This window comes from Electrophorus electricus, chromosome 7 (assembly GCF_041902795.1).
Source record: "Electrophorus electricus isolate QZ-2024a chromosome 7, ASM4190279v1, whole genome shotgun sequence".
In the NCBI taxonomy this organism is placed as follows: domain Eukaryota; kingdom Metazoa; phylum Chordata; class Actinopteri; order Gymnotiformes; family Gymnotidae; genus Electrophorus; species Electrophorus electricus.
In genome coordinates, this window is record NC_137503.1 from 34,965,748 (window position 1) to 34,984,526 (window position 18,779).

Consider the following 18,779-nt stretch of genomic DNA (forward strand, 5'->3'; position numbering starts at 1 on the left):
TGCCTTGAAATGAATGAAACTGATATTTTCCCATATGGGTTAAATTGAGCAGTACCCAAAAAACATTTGATAGCATACAAAACAGAATTGAAAAAAAACGTTAAAATGACTAATGTACACAGAACTGATGTGGTTGCAAAGAACAAGGTTGATTGTACTGCACTAATCACAGTAATATCCAACTAAACTCTGTAAAGGTCTCACAGTGGCCCCGTTCCTCCCACACCCCACTTCCCATTTCTACACAGGGCAGGTAGAAGTAGGGGATGGGCAGGCTTATGGAATCACGGAGGAATTATGCTTGTAACAATCCATGATAAACATTTGTTTATAGAGGTGAAAGGTCCCAGATGTCTGCCAGGAAAAAGGACGTTCGTTTTTTAAAGCGATGCAACACCAACCCTGCACAACATGATACACAAACAGTTTTCAAACTATTCAGCTGTTCAAGACAGTGTGTTCTGATCAGTCCTTCCTGCAGATAAACAGCTGGAGTGTGTTCGTTCTCAGGGAGCCACCCATCATTCTGAAGAGGGAACGCGAAAGGAGAGCAAGTAAGGGGGCAGTTTTAGGAGGTTCCACACCCTGGGGGCAGTTTTAGGAGGCTTCACACTCAGTTAAATTTCCTGATGACACCGTTGATGCCCTCAGCTCTCGGGCCGGGTTCACCCATGTCTTTCAGAAGGCCAACTTTATCTCTGGCTGAATGTCGGGGGACCGACAAGCAAAAGGGCCACAGGAACCTGTTCACCAGCCTGAAGTTCTTCCCAACAGAGTAGATCTCATGGATGAGGTCTTCCAGACAGATAATCCCATACTGCCCTGTACAGAGACAGAGAGAGAGAGAGAGAGAGAGAGAGAGAGCAGATGCTAAAGTTTCAAGATCAGCATTATTTGCTGATTTTCTCTGTAAAATGTGGTGGTTGAGTGGGAAGAAGCAGCACACACTTGTTCTCAACTGAAAGGTATTTATTCTAATGCAGAAAAAACAAAACAATAAATATGATTATATATATATAAATAAAAATTCACATCTATGGCTCATTACATGCATATGGTGGTGTTTGTTACCACAGCAGTTAGCAGCACTGCAATGCTCACCTAGGTGTTGCTCAATGACGGTGTTGTCTGTAAGAGGAAGCCTTCTCTTATCAATCTTTGCCTGGCCTCTTTTTAAGATGAGCTCTCGAACGGATTTGAGATTAGGAAATCTGTCAGTAAATAAAACCAAGAAAAGGGAAATAAAAGCAATTCGTCTGTGTGGCTTCTAGCGTGTTGAACACAGCAGACAGTACACACAGCGAACATCAAAGAAGGAAGTCTTACCCCCAGGCAACATATGGCTCTACTATTTTCAGCATATTTATGGAGGTCTTGCTGACTTTGACAAAGGTACCGCTGAAGATTTTTCTGAGTCTCAGCATGTGAATCACCTTCTTAACTCTGGGACTAACACCTTTGATCCTTTGAAACAGAGCAGCACAGATGTCAGTTACTCTCAGCAAAGAGTGACCAACTGAGTAAATGATTCAGACGGAGGCACTGCAGGATTAAGAAGTCCACACAGCAGAGGTACTGAGTCGGCTCTTACTCTCGAACACGAACAGCAAACACCAGGCGGTTCTTAGCAGGTGGGAGGGAAGGCGGGGGCCTTGTTTTGGCTCTCTGTAGACGGGTGTCGTCTCGATGCCTCCGCTTGCTGTCCTTACAAAACTCCTCCAGCCGCTTGAACTTTATGGGTCTTCCTGATGTGTCCTGTTAAGTAAAAACACATCCATGTTTTCTCTCATTGCGTTTAGTCTGTTTCTACCGAGGTAGGTGTGGGAAGTTACCTTTCTCTTTTGAAGTAAAGCAAGCTTGGCTTGAGTAGCCTTGATAGCCTGGTACACTTTCCTCTTTTTAAGGAGGTTCTCAGGAACCAACTTAATGACCTTCTGAACACTACAAAGACAGAGGAGGAGGTGACATAGAAATATGCACATTAAATCCTTAAACTGATTCATATTTCACAATACAGCAAAACGCATTGAAATGCAATGACAACCATTTAACACATACAACATATGTGCAGGTTAGCAAGCACAACCTGCACTTGACCTCATATGACCGTTCAATGTCAGAATTGTATACATCCACAGATCAGACATGTAGAACATAAAATCAATTGTAATGAGCCAGTTAAGCATACAAAACCCGCCAAGATCCCAACAAAGTCTGTGTTAATGAACAGCCTGCTTCACTCAGGGTACGAGGGCAGAACAGTAGGGTATTAGTACCTGAAAGCAGGGTGTGTGTGTGTTTACATTATATATGCGCTTGCACCTGCAAACACGCATTTGCTTTAGAATTTAGCACACACGTCTCTTTCCTGTTTAATCACAACTATACCGTGTCCGTCTGAGCGTCCATTAAAGACGGGACCACTGCAGCACGCGCCGTCTGGGCTTTACGTTTCAGTGACGCATAAACGCACGAGTCCGCCACCTGAGGGAGGTGTCGCTGGCTGCTCTATCAGACCACTATCAGGCGGCTGTGTAGTAATGTACAGACTCTCTTATTGTAGAAAACCGGGCCAGGTGTGTTGTGTATAAGTGGCCAGGGCTCGTGTGTGAGAAAGGCTCCAATTCATTTTTAATTTACTTTATATTTTCAGATTTGAAAAAAATACGTATTGCAGTCGATTATTTACATCGCAGACGTGGTGTGCTCGAATAATTACATAAATTGTTTTAAAGTAATGACACGGATTAATTCGGATTAAAACGTAAACAGAATAGGCTTGATACGTACTCAGGTTCCGCCATCTCTCCTTCGACAGAAACGTGTCGCACACTACTGACGTCGGGCCGTCCGTGGCAACACTGCCCCTCTCCGGCATGGAGGTTTGTTTGCTGCCGTCGCCTCTCCATTCATAAAGGATAGGGTTAACACTAGCTGTAAAATTAATTGTGGACTGTTTGAAAATAAATGATTTATATCGTGTTCCTTGTGTTAATATCAGAAGTTATTAATAAATTCAGTTTCCTGAATTTTAATCATCGAGAATGACAAAAATCTGTTGTGTTGTTCGCAATGTATGAATGGAAAAAGAGACTCTTTATATTTGCATATTTGACGCATAACTAGTGCTACATATAACTATGTGTAATAGTTTTCAATGGTCAATGCTTTGTTGAATATTTATAAATGAATGATTCTTCTGTCTGGCTGCAGTCTGTGGTGAGGAGCACCAGAGAACCTAACCATCACAATAGCTTACTTCGTTTTGGATCTTATCTTAATTATCTTGCATGCGTCCGTGGAACCCTGTCTGATTATTCTTTGACCATCGTTCCCTGCTTCTGGAAATTCCTACTGCGTTAGTAGACAGATAAAGACAGAAAACTGCTCAGTACACGTTAGAGATAGAACCCCGTAGGTTTTAATACACTCTGCCACCTGTAACCTAATCCGTACATAAGTATATGTCACTGACCTTTTGTGCTGCATATAAGATGGAAAATAAATGCTACTATAATGCATAACCATGATGATACGGCTATTGTGGCATCGGGCTGAGGATTTGGGATGTTTAAATGCCATTAGGTGGGCAGAAAAGGTTTCAGGGAAAATATTCGTGGTAGCCGTCATGTAGTGAAAACGACGTGAGAAAGGAAGGTGTTTTATCTACGGTTTATGTACGGACTTGGGTAGTGCTCTACATTTAAATAAAGGAAAACTTTTAGACGCAACGTCGCTGGCGGCTTGAGAAAGTTCCATCATGATAACAGTCATGGATGAGAGCGTCTGCTAAATGCCGTAAACGTGAATAACACTCCGGCGGGCCCACGACCCCGCTTTGACGGGCAGCGTGCACGCCGCAGCCTGGAGCCCGTCGACCAGCGCTGCGCTGATCGGATCGTCTGATAAGTAAACCATACACACGCACTACGACGCCGCGCCATGGTCTACAAATCAGGCGGAGAGCGCAGCTTGTGTGTGACGTGGGCGCAGCTTGTGGGTGACGTGACGGGTTCCCTGTTTGTTTGTGTAGCTTGAGGTTGAAAATGGCGGTGGGGAGAGACCAAGGCAAGAATTAAAGACACAAATATGCATCTGGTTTGGATGACAACTTCAGCGGACCTCTGTCAGCAGTTGGAGGAAGGCCTCAGCATTAGACGCGTGGGTGTTCGAGGCTTTAGCGAGGAATATCCGACGTGCAGCTGAACACAAACCACGTCCCTGGATTTAAAATAGCTCCTGGAGTTAGCCAGCTAGCCTCGTTAACCTGCTCCCACAGCAACTCAGCAGAAGAGCTGGCCACACAGGAGCGCGGTGTCGGGTTCATCGCCCTTTCATGAATACTTTATGAAAATCAAGACAGCCTCTGGACTCACTCGTCTGGTCAAAACATTTGCATCCGACCGATTGCAGAACGAATCGGTCGGTCTGGCAGCCGCTGCTAGGCTAGGCTAATATTAGCACACGATCATTCAGCGCTTCGGAAGTTGGAGAATTGTCGACTGCGAAGGAGATCAAACTGAACAGGTAGATGAACGGCAGGTCTTCTTTGTGTTGTGTGAAAGATTCATTTCAAACCTATGCAGCACGTTGCACTAAACACACATACGCAGCGTTATCCAGCAGAGTTAGCGTTAGCCTAACAACGGTCCAGCTAAGGCTACAGCTGAGGTAAATAAAACAAGCTCGCTGCGAACTACAAACAGTTTGGTTACTGCAAATGACATTCGTCGCCTAACACGTTTAAGTTAATGTTACTCAAAATTTATTAGCAGGCTAAGTTGGTTTCCTTTTCGGTTGAAGTTAAGTAAGTAAATACTTGTGGTTAGTACTACAGGGAATGTTGTTGGCGGTTGCAGGTAAGTTAATCTAACGTTAGCTGACATTGTCATTTTCACACGGATCCAAAATGGTTAACCAACCGTTCCTGTCAGACCAGTATGTCATCTCGTTCTGGAGAGAGTCGGATACCATATTGAATAGCCTCGTATTAATGACACTTAAAACCAACATAATTCGAAATAATCACGCGTATTAACCCGTTTGCTTGTTGTCGTGTTACGTGACAATAAACCTGTCATTAGAGGTAACATCTCCTCCTAATGGTTTAAACCTGTCATTAGAGGCAACGTCTCCTCCTAATGGTTTAAACCTGTCATTAGAGGCAACGTCCCCTCCTAATGGTTTAAACCTGTCATTAGAGGCAACGTCCCCTCCTAATGGTTTAAACCTGTCATTAGAGGCAACGTCCCCTCCTAATGGTTTAAACCTGTCATTAGAGGCAACGTCCCCTCCTAATGGTTTAAACCTGTCATTAGAGGCAACGTCCCCTCCTAATGGTTTAAACCTGTCATTAGAGGCAACGTCCCCTCCTAATGGTTTAAACCTGTCATTAGAGGCAACGTCCCCTCCTAATGGTTTAAACCTGGCATTAGAGGCAACGTCCCCTCCTAATGGTTTAAACCTGGCATTAGAGGCAACGTCCCCTCCTAATGGTTTAAACCTGGCATTAGAGGCAACGTCCCCTCCTAATGGTTTAAACCTGGCATTAGAGGCAACGTCCCCTCCTAATGGTTTAAACCTGGCATTAGAGGCAACGTCCCCTCCTAATGGTTTAAACCTGGCATTAGAGGCAACGTCCCCTCCTAATGGTTTAAACCTGGCATTAGAGGCAACGTCCCCTCCTAATGGTTTAAACCTGTCATTAGAGGCAACGTCCCCTCCTAATGGTTTAAACCTGTCATTAGAGGCAACGTCCCCTCCTAATGGTTTAAACCTGTCATTAGAGGCAACGTCCCCTCCTAATGGTTTTTATTCCGTGATGTTGTTTTCTTGCACCTTGGAGGTATGTAGTGTAGTATGTATTGAAGGCCTCATATTTACCTTGGACTGAGTTTGTGATCATGAACAATGTGTGCCCAGATTTCACAACTCGCTGTAACTCCACATTTCCACACTGTAGCACATTCTTTTGATCTTGGCATTATTGCAACATTGTTGAGAACGTATTGAGTTCTCTGTTCTGGAGGTGCACCGTACATTGACATGTAGCACATTTTTAAATGTTTTTAAAGTAGTTAAATAGGGGCCGCCAGAACGTTTGATATGGACTGCTGACAAAATAGTTTGGCTGTACGCCCAAGGTCATACCCAGTAAAGTAATGGTTAGCAGTGCAGATATATGCTTATATCCATAGTACATTCCTAGCTGTACCTGTGTTACATGGTTATATGGCAGAGTTAACTGTGTTGCGTTTACTGAGTACACAGAGGTGTTTGGGCATGGTGATTGGCTAGAACATCAGGACATGCGCTTATATACTCTATATGCCTCTTGAGAGCCCAGTGCTGACCTTTGCACTCCCAAATCAGTCCTACTGTGCTTTTTTTTTTTCTTGAATTGGTGACCAAGCAGAAGTGTGGTTTGTCTGATTTCATTGGTGTCCAAACAGAAGTGTGGATGGTCTCACTTCATTGGTGTCCAAACAGAAGCGTGGATGGTCTCACTTCATTGGTGTCCAAACAGAAACGTGGATGGTCTCACTTCATTGGTGTCCAAACAGAAACCTGGATGGTCTCACTTCATTGGTGTCCAAACAGAAGCATGGATGGTCTCACTTCATTGGTGTCCAAACAGAAGCATGGATGGTCTCACTTCATTGGTGTCCAAACAGAAGCGTGGATGGTCTCACTTCATTGGTGTCCAAACAGAAGCGTGGATGGTCTCACTTCATTGGTGTCCAAACAGAACTGTGGATGGTCTCACTTCATTGGTGACCAAACAGAACTGGAGTTTCATTGCTCGCACAGAATGAATTACCATTCCCCTTATCAGAATAAAATTTTGGTTTTGGGGCCAAATTATTCTGACATTTTGTAAAGTATCTGTCTCTCAAAACAGGGAAAAAAAAAATCAGGAAGAGTTTCAAGACAGACTTTTGACTTTATCTAAGGTATATGTATTGCAGTTGAAAAGATTCTGTGTTTACGACAGGTAAGTACAGACTACATAAACAATGATTTGATATCACCTTGAATTAATCAGTACAATTGTTGTAACATTGAAGGACAGTGGCTTTCCTCTACTTTCTGTGTCACAGAGGTATAAAGTTGTGAACATGTGTTGATAACATGGTTATCTTGTTCATCTTCTGTGTCTCTTTTGAAAGCAATGACCTGGATGTATTGGGTACTGGGTCTCTCAGTGTAAAGACAACATGCTGAAAACAGTGCTAAAACAGCCAGGGCCTTTGCAAGTAGTGCTTCAGACATATGCCTAACTTAGATAAAACAAGAATAAATGTTTTGGTTTACCTGTTATTTCACACAAAGGGCAATGTAATTACACATATACAGAACAGAAAATACAGTGGTTTTCAAAAATATTTATTCATACATAGTATCTGGATATCTGTGATATTTGTGTGTGTTTTAAAAATACAATATGTTGCTCAAAATGAAGATATCCATGGGTAAAAATGTTACTAAAGATTTCAAAACAAAATGTGGTGAAAACGTAAAATAAATATGAGCCATGCGTTCAGGGCTCACTCCGCAAACCGTAAGGGGTCACACAGTTAGTCCTGCTCGCTAACATTGAAATCAGAACTCTAGAATGAGTGTTTCCTGATGTTTGTAGCGGGTATTGTTGCTAAGTATGTGCATGTCCCGATGTTGAGGCAGTTTCTGTTATAGTCTATGATTAGTCCTAACCACTATAGAAAATGACTGATTGATTTTCTCTATTTCTGGTCATGATTCCTTGTTTAATGCCCCTTTTCTTTTTTTTTCTATCAAGCTTTCATTGAAATTTTAAATACTGGAATTTTTGATTTTGCTCTTACCAAACTGTTTCAGTCTTCAGAAGACTGAAGTAGGTTACTGTTTAAAATCTGTGGCTCACACGTTTGTCTCGAAGCCAACGGTACCAAAGCGCGCGTACGTGTAGTCTCGTCCGCTCTGGTTCTGCTGACGTGCAGAGGCGGCTCCTGTGACGGTGTGAGCGGATTGCTGTAGATCGCTGCGCTAGCCTGGAGTGTGTCACTCAGCTGGGCCTTCCCGGCCGTCAGAGAGCTGACCTACATTCTCATCTCCCTGGAAAAAAAGCTTGTGCAGCAGACTGTGAGAATGTGTGGGGGCTGAGCACGCACACGGGAGAGAACTAGCAAATGAAGAGAGGGAGGGAGGGAAAGCGAAGGAGAGAGCGAGGAAAGCAAGCCTACCCTGGCCAGTCATTGGACACACTTCTCCAGTGGAGACAGAGGGGAGAGCCACAGCTCAGTTTCCTTTCCTTCTTTTCGGACCATGCAGAAGCTGGCGAGAAGTATGGAGCTAGTCTCCAAACTGTGGAAGAGCTCGAGGACACTGGCTTGCTGTGTTCCTGTCTTTCCTTGTAGTCAGGAGAAGAGACGACAGACATCACAAATGTAGCATCTGGCCTGGGCTCCCTTTACCTCAGGAGGTGAAGTCTCATGGCAAAGTTCACACACGCGGCATCCTGTAGCAGCGCCTGCGTCTCTGAGCATACCTGCAGAACTCTGCTGTTCGCCGTGGCGATTTGTCACCCACGTTGACTGTTTGCTAGTTAAACTGAGCAGCTGTGACGTTTTCCCAGTGAAGAGTTTATCTCTGACTGACTCCATATGGATGAAGGTATGAAGTGTGAATCTTTTTGATTGTAGACAATTCTTAGCGCATGGGCTAGTGTAAACATTTTTAGCATAAAACTACTTTTACAGTGAATATTGCGTAAGGTTTTAGCCAGTATCTGTGTGCTTGGGTTTTATAATGTTGATTTACTGAGAGCTCCCCAACCCCACAAGCCCAAAATGTCAGTTGTGGTACATTTGTTTAACCATCATATGAACCAGTAGGCTCATGAATGTTAGCTTACTGATTATTCTCAGTTCCACTGCGGAAATACTAATCTAAAGTGCACTGCTCAGGTGCACAGTGAAGACGTGCCTCTCTACACTGTCTGAACCACAGACCACAGTCAGTGTCTTATATGTGGAGTATTGATGTCACCCAAAATTGATTAGGCGTTTCTTGCATAGTACAGGATATATATCGCCACCAAATGAGCAAACCTCCCCTCTCTGCTGCAGCCTGCCCCAGAGGAACTGCCCCAGAGGGGAGTAGTGTGCAGTCTGAACAAAGCCATACCATTCCTCATGTTATAGCAGAAGTTAAATTAAGACGCTTTGTTGTTCAGGTTTGAACATTTTGCTGGAATCCGCTCCCCAGGGGCCCAAACGTAGAGATTTCTATACTTAGGCTAAAACCCTTTGTTAGGGACCTTTGTTCTGTTACACTGACCGTACTTGGTTACATCAGAATGCCAGTAGGAAAACCAAACAATGCAGCCCTCTCACTGAAATATCCCGAGCTACTCTGTTTCTGTCTCACTGAAATATCCCGAGCTACTCTGTTTCTGTCTCACTGGAATATCCCGAGCTACTCTGTTTCTGTCTCACTGGAATATCCCGAGCTACTCTGTTTCTGTTTCTCTGTAATATCCAGAGCTGTCCTGCTTCCTTCCAGTTCTTCATGTGGATCTCTTGGTTATTTTTTGTTCTTTTATAAATTCTTATGTTTGAATTTAATTGTAGAACAGAAAAATGCAATTTGCTAATGTCCCAGTGCAGCAAACCTGCTGTTTGTTTTGATATAAAGAAACTTTAGTTATATTGGAGTAATTGTTTTTGTGCTTAGTTAAGTATTTGTGCATTTCTTTTGCCAGGCAATATTAATACCAGGAACCTCTTCATATCTTCAAGTTAATTGTGGACTGTTATGTTAGATCTGCATGTGAATTCAAAAGTTGCAACTGATGTAAATATGAAACTGAATCTTGAAGTAGGCTGAGCATTTTCTCATTCCCTTTGTTCTCAAGAATTTAAATACCAAAACAGAGTACTACATAGAAGTAGGCCCTGGATTAGCAGGAGATCCTAGTCCAACTGTACTGGTGATAAAGTAATCTCACTGCCCCGAGCTGCCCCAATGGCATTGCAGGGAGGTGAATTTCTCTTCCAGAAAATGATACTATAAAGTGTGCAGATTATTTCAAAATGAATTTGTGACTAACAGACTGACTGACATACGGCGAAGGGGAAAGGCAATAAAGAATAATTATCTTGAATAACACTCCAGTGGGCCTCAATTTGGAAATCCATCCCATTAAAATTCCTACTCGTGATATGTTATCAATGATTTGTTGATAAATTAATGACCAGTGAACCGTACCAGCTAGGCTGCCTATTTTTTCAGACACAGCATGGAGGAAAGATTGTAGTAAGAAGGATGAATTATGGGTTTTGTACAACTTTTAGTAAGAGACACTTAATGAACATTAGTGGTTTAAGGCTCCTCTTACTAAATCCAGTTAGTTGTTTATGAAGTGTGATTGTGAAGGACTGATCCACTGGCCTGAACTGCTTGGGTATGTCGGATATGTTTGCTATGTTTGACATTCAGAGTATTGCTGGAGTACCGACAGAGTTCTTGTCACTGATGCAGGAGACCTACACTAAAAACTTTCACAAGGGCACAGTGCCGTTGATGCTAGGAACCAAAGCTATTTCAGTGCTGCTGTGGCCTCTTGTTGTGAATGACGTTAAATGTGAGTGAGTTACCGCGTTTACTGAGAGATGCTACTGGCTCTAACAGAGCTGCTGCTTTGCCATTCTGATCTTTTGGGGTTTGAATCCAATCAGGGAGAGAATTCAAAGCACGGCAGAGATAAATCTAATGAAAAGCAAAGAGCAGGGGCATTGCAGAAACATCCCCCGCGCCGATAACCACAAAATGGAAGCGTCACACCATCTCAGCAACAACCACCCTCCTGCTACAGAACCCTGGGATAAGACGTCACTCAGAGACAAACAAGAACTCTGAAAGCCTTACAGATACGAGGGCGGCTGAGCCAGGAGTGTGTGCGTCCTTCTACAAATACTGCCAGCACAGCTCCATGCCCACGTCTATGGCAGGAGTTGAGAAAATAGCTATTGTTTACACACCAGAAACCCCAAAAGATGAACCATCAGAATGGCAAAGCAAAAGATTGGAAAGTCAGATGATACGCATACTACATACGCGATACACATGATACACACATGATGCATATACTACGCATATGATACACATACTATACACGATACACACCATACAAATGATAAACAGTACACACATGATGCACATGATACATATACTATACACACGATACACACTCGATACACATACGATACACGATAAACATACTACACCCGATACACATACTATATATGATTCACATGATGCGCACACACAATGCGCATACTACACACAATATACATGATACACATACTACACACAATGCACATAATACACATACACACATGATATGCATACTACACACATGATGGACATGATACACGCACGATATACACGACACACTATACATACTACGCAAATGCTGCACACGATAAGGATGCTATACACATACTGCACACATATACACATGCTGCATACACAATACATATACTATACATGCTATACACTACACATACTACACATGATGCACACACGTACTACACATACTACGCATGCTACACACGATGCACATATCACACGATACACATACTGCCCCTACAATACACATAATACACATACACACACTACACACACGACATGCATACTACGCACATGATACACACGATACGCATACTACACACAATACACATAATATACACGATACACCTGATGTGCATACTACACACGATACATATACTATACACATGATGCACATACTACACACGATACACATGATGTGCATACTATGTACACTCTACACGACACGCATACTGTACACATGATACGCACACAATGTGCATATTGTAGAAACGATAAGCACACTACACACGATACGCAAACGATGCGCATACTATACACACAATACACATACTACGCAGGATGCGCATACTATACACACGATACGCATACTACGCACACGATGCAGAGGAATCGCATACTATACGCACACGATGCGCATACTGCACACGATGTGCATTCTACGTACGACAATCACACGATGTGCATACCGTACATACGTTACGCATACCTTACACACGATATGCACGCTACACACAATACGCACACTACACACGATACACAGCCGAATCACATACTATACGCACACGATACGCGTACTACGCACAATGCGCACACGATGCGCATACTATGCATGATACGCACAGAATCCACGTAGCATACACACGATACGCACACACCATACACATGATGTGCATACGATATGCACACGATACGCACACGATGATGCGCATACCATGCACACGATACGCACACGATGATGCGCATACCATGCACACGATATGCACACGATGATGCGCATACCATGCACACGATGCGCATACCATGCACACGATACGCATACCATACACCTGATACGCACACGATGCGCATACCATACACCTGATACGCACACGATGCGCATACCATGCACATGATACACACATGATGCGCATACCATGCACACGATACGCAGACGAATTGCATGCTATATGCCCACGATACACATACTACGCGCGACACGCACACGATACGCATACCATGCACATGATACGCAAATGAATTGCATGCTATATGCACACGATACGCATACTACGCACGACTCGCACACGATGCGCATCCTACACACGAGATGCGCATACCATGCACACGATGCGCGTGAGATGCGCATACCACACACGATACACGTATTACTATAGGTAAAAACGTTTGCAACCTATCCACTCTCATAACCTTTCCATTGTCATGTCAGGCTGTGTAACCTTGTGTATCTGTTTCATGGCAGGTTGTGTTCAGTGTCCAGTGTTCTTCTGCCTCCCCCAGTGGGATGGTGCTGTTTGACGGGGAGGGCTCGGTCCCGTAGCCCCCCTCAACACTCCTGCCCCCGCACACCAGCCCCGTGCAGCGGACCGGACACCACCCCGCCGTGCTCCTCTCCATGAGCATACATCTGCAGCACCTCAACAAGTGAGTCAGATACAACACACAGTGTGGGGGCAATGTGAGGGCTGTGCGGGGGCAGTGTGAGGGTTGTGCGGGGGCAGTGTGAGGGCTGTGCAGGGGCAGTGTGAGGGCTGGGCGGGGGCAGTGTGAGGGCTGGGCGGGGGCAGTGTGAGGGCAGAATTGGGTATGAGTATGTTGATTTTTAATGGCCATGGTAACATGAAAATGACATAACTGAACAAGGGGAGAAGATTGTGAGATGTGCAAGAGTCTAACATTCAAGCTAAGCAATGCATACTAATACACTTCACATTCAGTGTGTGCAATCCGCCTTATTACTTTGTTGGAACAAACATATTCTGTATTAACACCAAGCTGTTAATGATGTGAGTTCTGTTTTGAATGTCCACTGCTGATGACGATTAGCTCCCTTTTTACACCCATAGACAGCATGGGAGCACAGAAAATTCTGCTTTGACACACACATGCACACACGTCACACACATATTTGACATTGTGCAACCTGACAGTAATTGGAGTACAGTCAGGACTCAGAAGTCAGTGTGAGCTGTAAGTCTGTGGCACTCAGGGGACCCTGCACCGTACCACTGTAGCCTGTCACCAAGAAGTGGCCTTCATTTGGTCAGAATCCAAAGTAAACACATTCATCAGCCCACAGCTAAAGCGAGAGTGTGGTTTATTCAGTGAGATTTGGTTTCATGCAGGCATAACCGATGATAGATGTGCTGAAATATATGTGGGTGTGATTCATTGGCTTAAATTAATATAGCTTAGTTTCTGGTTCCAAGCATTGCGATTCAGTAGCAGTGGTTTGCTAAACCATTATTACGTTCAGCCTCATCTTTAAAACGTTTACTGTGAAATTGATAACTGAAAGGCTTTGATCTGATTAGTAGCCTATTATAATCAGACAGACAATACAACTGGCTGAGCATGTGTAGAGCATACCAACATCTGTAAACAGGGCAGAATTCCCCAACTGCTATGTACTATGACTGCAGGAAACGGTTACTGGGATAAATCATTAATCTGATGGTTGCTATAGTTCTTGTTACCATATGGTGCTTTGGGTAGATTCATTATTTTACTGTGCGTCCTGGATCAGGCCTTAATGCTGTAACGTTAGCCTCAGCGCTGTAACGCTAGCCTCGCTACTGTAAAGTTAGCCTCGCTGCTGTAAAGTTAGCCTCGCTGCTGTAAAGTTAGCCTCGCTGCTGTAACGCTAGCCTCGCTGCTGTAACGCTTGCCTCGCTACTGTAAAGTTAGCCTCAGCGCTGTAACATTGACCTTAGCACTGTAACGTTAACCTCAGAGCTGTAACGTTAGCCTCAGTGCTGTAACATTTTCTAAACAAATTCACTGCTATGAGGCCTTAGCACTGTAACATTTTCTAAACAAATTCACTGCTATGAGCCTTAGCACTGTAACATTTTCTAAACAAATTCACTGCTATGAGGCCTCAGCACTGTAATGTTTTCTGAACAAATTCACTGCTGTGAGGCCAGTTGAAGGGAGTAACTAATCTTGTCGTCCAGTAATTGGAGGAGAATTACAGCACTCACGCTGTTGGGGTCCTAAATTTCAGTCGAGTCTCTAGTTACTTGGATGCGCATTCCTACTTAACACATCACAACATGCACAAGTCAATAGAAAACCACCTGAGCTGGCAGCCAGCACTCCCCGCTCCTCCCCACTCCTCCCAGCCCTCCCCACTCCTCCCAGCCCTCCCCACTCCTCCCCACTCCTCCCCACTCCTCCCAGCCCTCCCCACTCCTCCCAGCTCCTGCTAGTTCCTCCCCAGCACATGGAGATGGGTTGTCTCCATCCTTCACAAATCAATCAAATGGCCCGTGTGATGGTTCCAGCAGTGGGTGTCATGAAACTGTGTGTCTTACTCCAGCTTCCTTACCATTCAGGTCCGTCTGCAGTACCTGCTCCCTGCCTGCCTACAAGCTTCTACTTCCTGTTGGGTGTCTTTTAAGCAGTAGTATATTCTACTGAACAACAACTTTCTCCATAAGGTGGATAAATAGGTCATATATTTCTGACAGTGCACATGGTTTCCCAGTAGGATGCTGGTGGTGGCTCTGTCTGGGAAAATTCCAGGGTGTGCACGTTTGTTTGCGTGTGTGTGTGTGTGTGTGTACTGAAGTTCCCATGAGGGAAGAATGAAACACTGGAAGACAAGGATGTTAACAGGGATATTAGCATGGATATTAGCATGGATACTAACAGGCGTGCCCGCAAACCGTGTGGCGGGGAGAAGTGCTGTGGAACCATTCTGGCTCAAACAATAGACACGGTGGGTACCGAACCCAACCGCTCCTGACTCTACCGAACCCAACCGCTCCTGACTCTACTCTACCGAACCCAACCGCTCCTGACTCTACTCTGCCGAACCCAACCGCTCCTGACTCTACTCTACCGAACCCAACCGCTCCTGACTCTACTCTGCCGAACCCAACCGCTCCTGACTCTACTCTGCCGAACCCAACCGCTCCTGACTCTACCGAACCCGACCGCTCCTGACTCTACTCTACCGAACCCGACCGCTCCTGACTCTACTCTGCCGAACCCAACCGCACCTGACTCTACTCTGCCGAACCCAACCGCACCTGACTCTACTCTGCCGAACCCAACCGCACCTGACTCTACTCTGCCGAACCCAACCGCACCTGACTCTACTCTGCCGAACCCAACCGCACCTGACTCTACTCTGCCGAACCCAACCGCTCCTGACTCTACTCTACCAAACCCAACCGCTCCTGACTCTACCGAATCCAACCGCTCCTGACTCTACTCTGCCGAACCCAACCGCTCCTGACTCTACTCTGCCGAACCCAACCGCTCCTGACTCTACTCTGCCGAACCCAACCGCTCCTGACTCTACTCTACCGAACCCAACCGCTCCTGACTCTACTCTACCGAACCCAACCGCTCCTGACTCTACCGAACCCAACCGCTCCTGACTCTACTCTACCGAACCCAACCGCTCCTGACTCTACTCTGCCGAACCCAACCGCTCCTGACTCTACCGAACCCAACCGCTCCTGACTCTACTCTACGGAACCCAACCGCTCCTGACTCTACCGAACCCAACCGCTCCTGACTCTACTCTGCCGAACCCAACCGCTCCTGACTCTACTCTGCCGAACCCAACCGCACCTGACTCTACTCTGCCGAACCCAACCGCTCCTGACTCTACTCTGCCGAACCCAACCGCTCCTGACTCTACTCTGCCGAACCCAACCGCTCCTGACTCTACTCTGCCGAATCCAACCGCTCCTGACTCTACTCTGCCGAACCCAACCGCTCCTGACTCTACTCTGCCGAACCCAACCGCTCCTGACTCATGTCCACTCTGCCTACCTCACACTATATACTCCACACATGGTCCCTCCTAACCATTTAACTCCTCTCCACCTAACTCCACCCATCTTGATTTCGCGCCACCCTTTCCTTGCTGCTTGCCAGTCCACCTGACTTTACCCCACCATTCACACTCACGCCTCCCCACTACTGGGCTCCTCCTGAATTGTCCAGTTGTGTATGCTGTGCCGTGTTACCCTACGGGGAGATGTAGCCAGGCCCATGGGCACTGTGCCCGTACAGTGCCAGGACGTGGTAGTGTGGTCTGCGTAGTGTTGGGACTAGAGAACAGAGCCTGAGAGTCACCAGTTTAAAGGCCAATACCTTTGTAGATTTTTGTTTTCTTCCTTGTGTGTATGTTTGTACAATGTATTTTATTTTCATTTACATTTATTTTAAATGTTTCAAGAGCTCAGAGCTGGAATCTGTCCATCATGAGCCATTGTGAGTTTGCCAAATAAGATGGCACAAGTAAAACAAAGCAAAGTGACTTTTGATATTAAAGCAAAATTAGTTTTGTATATTTCTCAGTATTCGGTCTTGCTGTGAAATGTTTAATGGAAACTTCCAACACATTTCCATAGCTTTTAAATGTTATGATTAAGCAGAATCTTTACAAGTAACCATGGTTTGGCATTGTCCTCAGGTAAAGCTTATAACCACTCTGAAATTTGAATAAACTAAGCAGGTTTGATGGTTATGTGTAATCTTGTATCCTCAGTGTGTTTTCTTTATTCCTGTAGACTGGCTGTGTTCAGTGTGTGTAGATGTTGTTTTTAGGGCAGTGTAGCGAGTGGGAATAGGCTGGGCCTATGGCTGACATGTACAGCCTCATTTCTAAAGAGAGATGTCAGGACAATGGTGCTGACACTTAAAGGTGTTTAAGGGAAACCTCACATGAACCTCGCGTGAGTAATGAAGATGGATGGTGAGGAGCAGAGGCCTCTGTGACATCAGGATGGTAATCTGAGTCCTGGGGTGGTGGGTCACCCGACGGTGCGGTAGCTACCTGAGGCTTTACGTTTACGCCCTGAGGCCTTCTACAAGAGTGAAAGCATGAGAGAGTGCAAATGGGGTAAATTTCACAGCCGCGCTTGTACTGAGAAACATCGAGGAAGGTACAGCGTAAAGTAATTGTCTTTGCAAAATATTTAGTTTTGATGTACAGATGCTTTGATTAAGGTATGAGATAGGATTGAGAATACCAGGAATGAGAGATTGGGAATGAGAGATGATTGGGAATACCAAGAATGAGAGATTGGGAATGAGAGATGATTGGGAATACCAGTGCAATGTTTGTTGCACAGAAAGTATGCGTGCTGTTTGCAGCCTCTGTTGTCATGCAGACTTCTTCCCTTCTGGGCATGCAGTATGCGTCTTCTCCCATATGGCTGAGCAAACCATTCCGTCAGGGGTGGAGGGGGTGAGCTTTGTGCAGCTGAGCACGGGAGCTGTCTGTTTTGAAGCTCGCTCGCCCCTGTGTCTCCTCCTCTTTCCACTTTTCCACCCCGGGCTCCTGCAAAAGGGCCTCTTCCCCTCTCAGGCGTCCTCTCCTGATTCTGTTATTCCAGACTTCTCTTTTCTCCTGGCGCGGCTACAGAGAGGCGTGTGTAAACAGAGCCCCCTCTCCCCCAGCTCGCGGTGGTCCGTCCCTGTCCCTCGCCAACCTACACTGCCGTTGTTCCCGCGTGTGACATGATTAGGGCCAGCTTGGGCGGAGAAGAGGGAGCTGTTGTGGCCTGTAGAATGGAGACCCCGGGACCCGGGACGGTGCCAGCCAAGAGCGGCACACTGGTCCTGCTGCCTGGGCCCGCCCCCGCGACCCGCCCCACTACCACGCCAGCTGCTACGCCGCTCACCTCTGTAAGCCACCACTCCAGGAGCCTGGCCTCAGGTGTGTGTGAGTGCGCGCGTGTGAGTGCCTGTGAGTGCGTGTGCACGCGCGCGCGTGTGTGTGGGTAAGTGTGTGTGGGTAAGTGTGTGTGTGGGTGTGGGTAAGTGTGGGTGTGGGTAAGTGTGGGTGTGGGTAAGTGTGGGTAAGTGTGTGGGTAAGTGTGTGGGTGTGTGGGTAAGTGTGTGTGTGTGTGTGTGTGTGGGTAAGTGTGTGTGTGGGTAAGTGTGTGTGTGGGTATGTGTGTGTGTGTGTGGGTAAGTGTGTGTGTGGGTAAGTGTGTGGGTAAGTGTGTGTGTGTGGGTAAGTGTGTGTGTGTGGGTAAGTGTGTGTGTGGGTAAGTGTGTGTGTGTAAGTGTGTGTGTGTGTAAGTGTGTGTGTGTGGGTAAGTGTGTGTGTGTGGGTAAGTGTGTGTGTGTGGGTAAGTGTGTGTGTGTGGGTAAGTGTGTGTGTGTGTGTGTGGGTAAGTGTGTGTGTGTGGGTAAGT

General features: G+C 45.7%; 2 protein-coding genes across 10 annotated transcripts in view; one reads left to right on the plus strand and one right to left on the minus strand.

Moving 5' to 3' along the window:
* Window positions 1-4: 4 nt before the first annotated feature.
* On the minus strand, window positions 5-2,868 carry rpl7l1 (ribosomal protein L7-like 1). Its single transcript, XM_027030631.3, has 6 exons — window positions 2,791-2,868; window positions 1,833-1,941; window positions 1,592-1,755; window positions 1,327-1,464; window positions 1,102-1,211; window positions 5-822 (listed from the first exon to the last, which is right to left on the minus strand). The coding sequence occupies exons 1-6, from the start codon at window positions 2,802-2,804 to the stop codon at window positions 614-616; spliced, it is 744 nt and encodes a 247-aa protein (XP_026886432.2). The 5' UTR covers window positions 2,805-2,868; the 3' UTR covers window positions 5-613.
* A 1,144-nt stretch (window positions 2,869-4,012) lies between these two features.
* Window positions 4,013-18,779, plus strand: part of ncoa1 (nuclear receptor coactivator 1) — a 57,075-nt gene continuing 42,308 nt past the window's right edge. For 4 of the 9 annotated variants that reach the window (XM_035524166.2, XM_035524168.2, XM_035524169.2 and 1 more), the window contains exons 1-2: window positions 4,014-4,527; window positions 12,854-13,035. Coding sequence is in view for 1 of the 9 variants with exons in the window: in XM_081716863.1 (XP_081572989.1) it covers window positions 13,007-13,035 (29 nt within the window). In the remaining 8 variants the exon portion in view is untranslated. Of the gene's footprint in view, window positions 4,528-8,197; window positions 8,653-12,853; window positions 13,036-18,779 lie in introns of those variants that run through there. The other 5 variants (XM_035524171.2, XM_035524172.2, XM_035524170.2 and 2 more) reach the window with 4 other exon arrangements.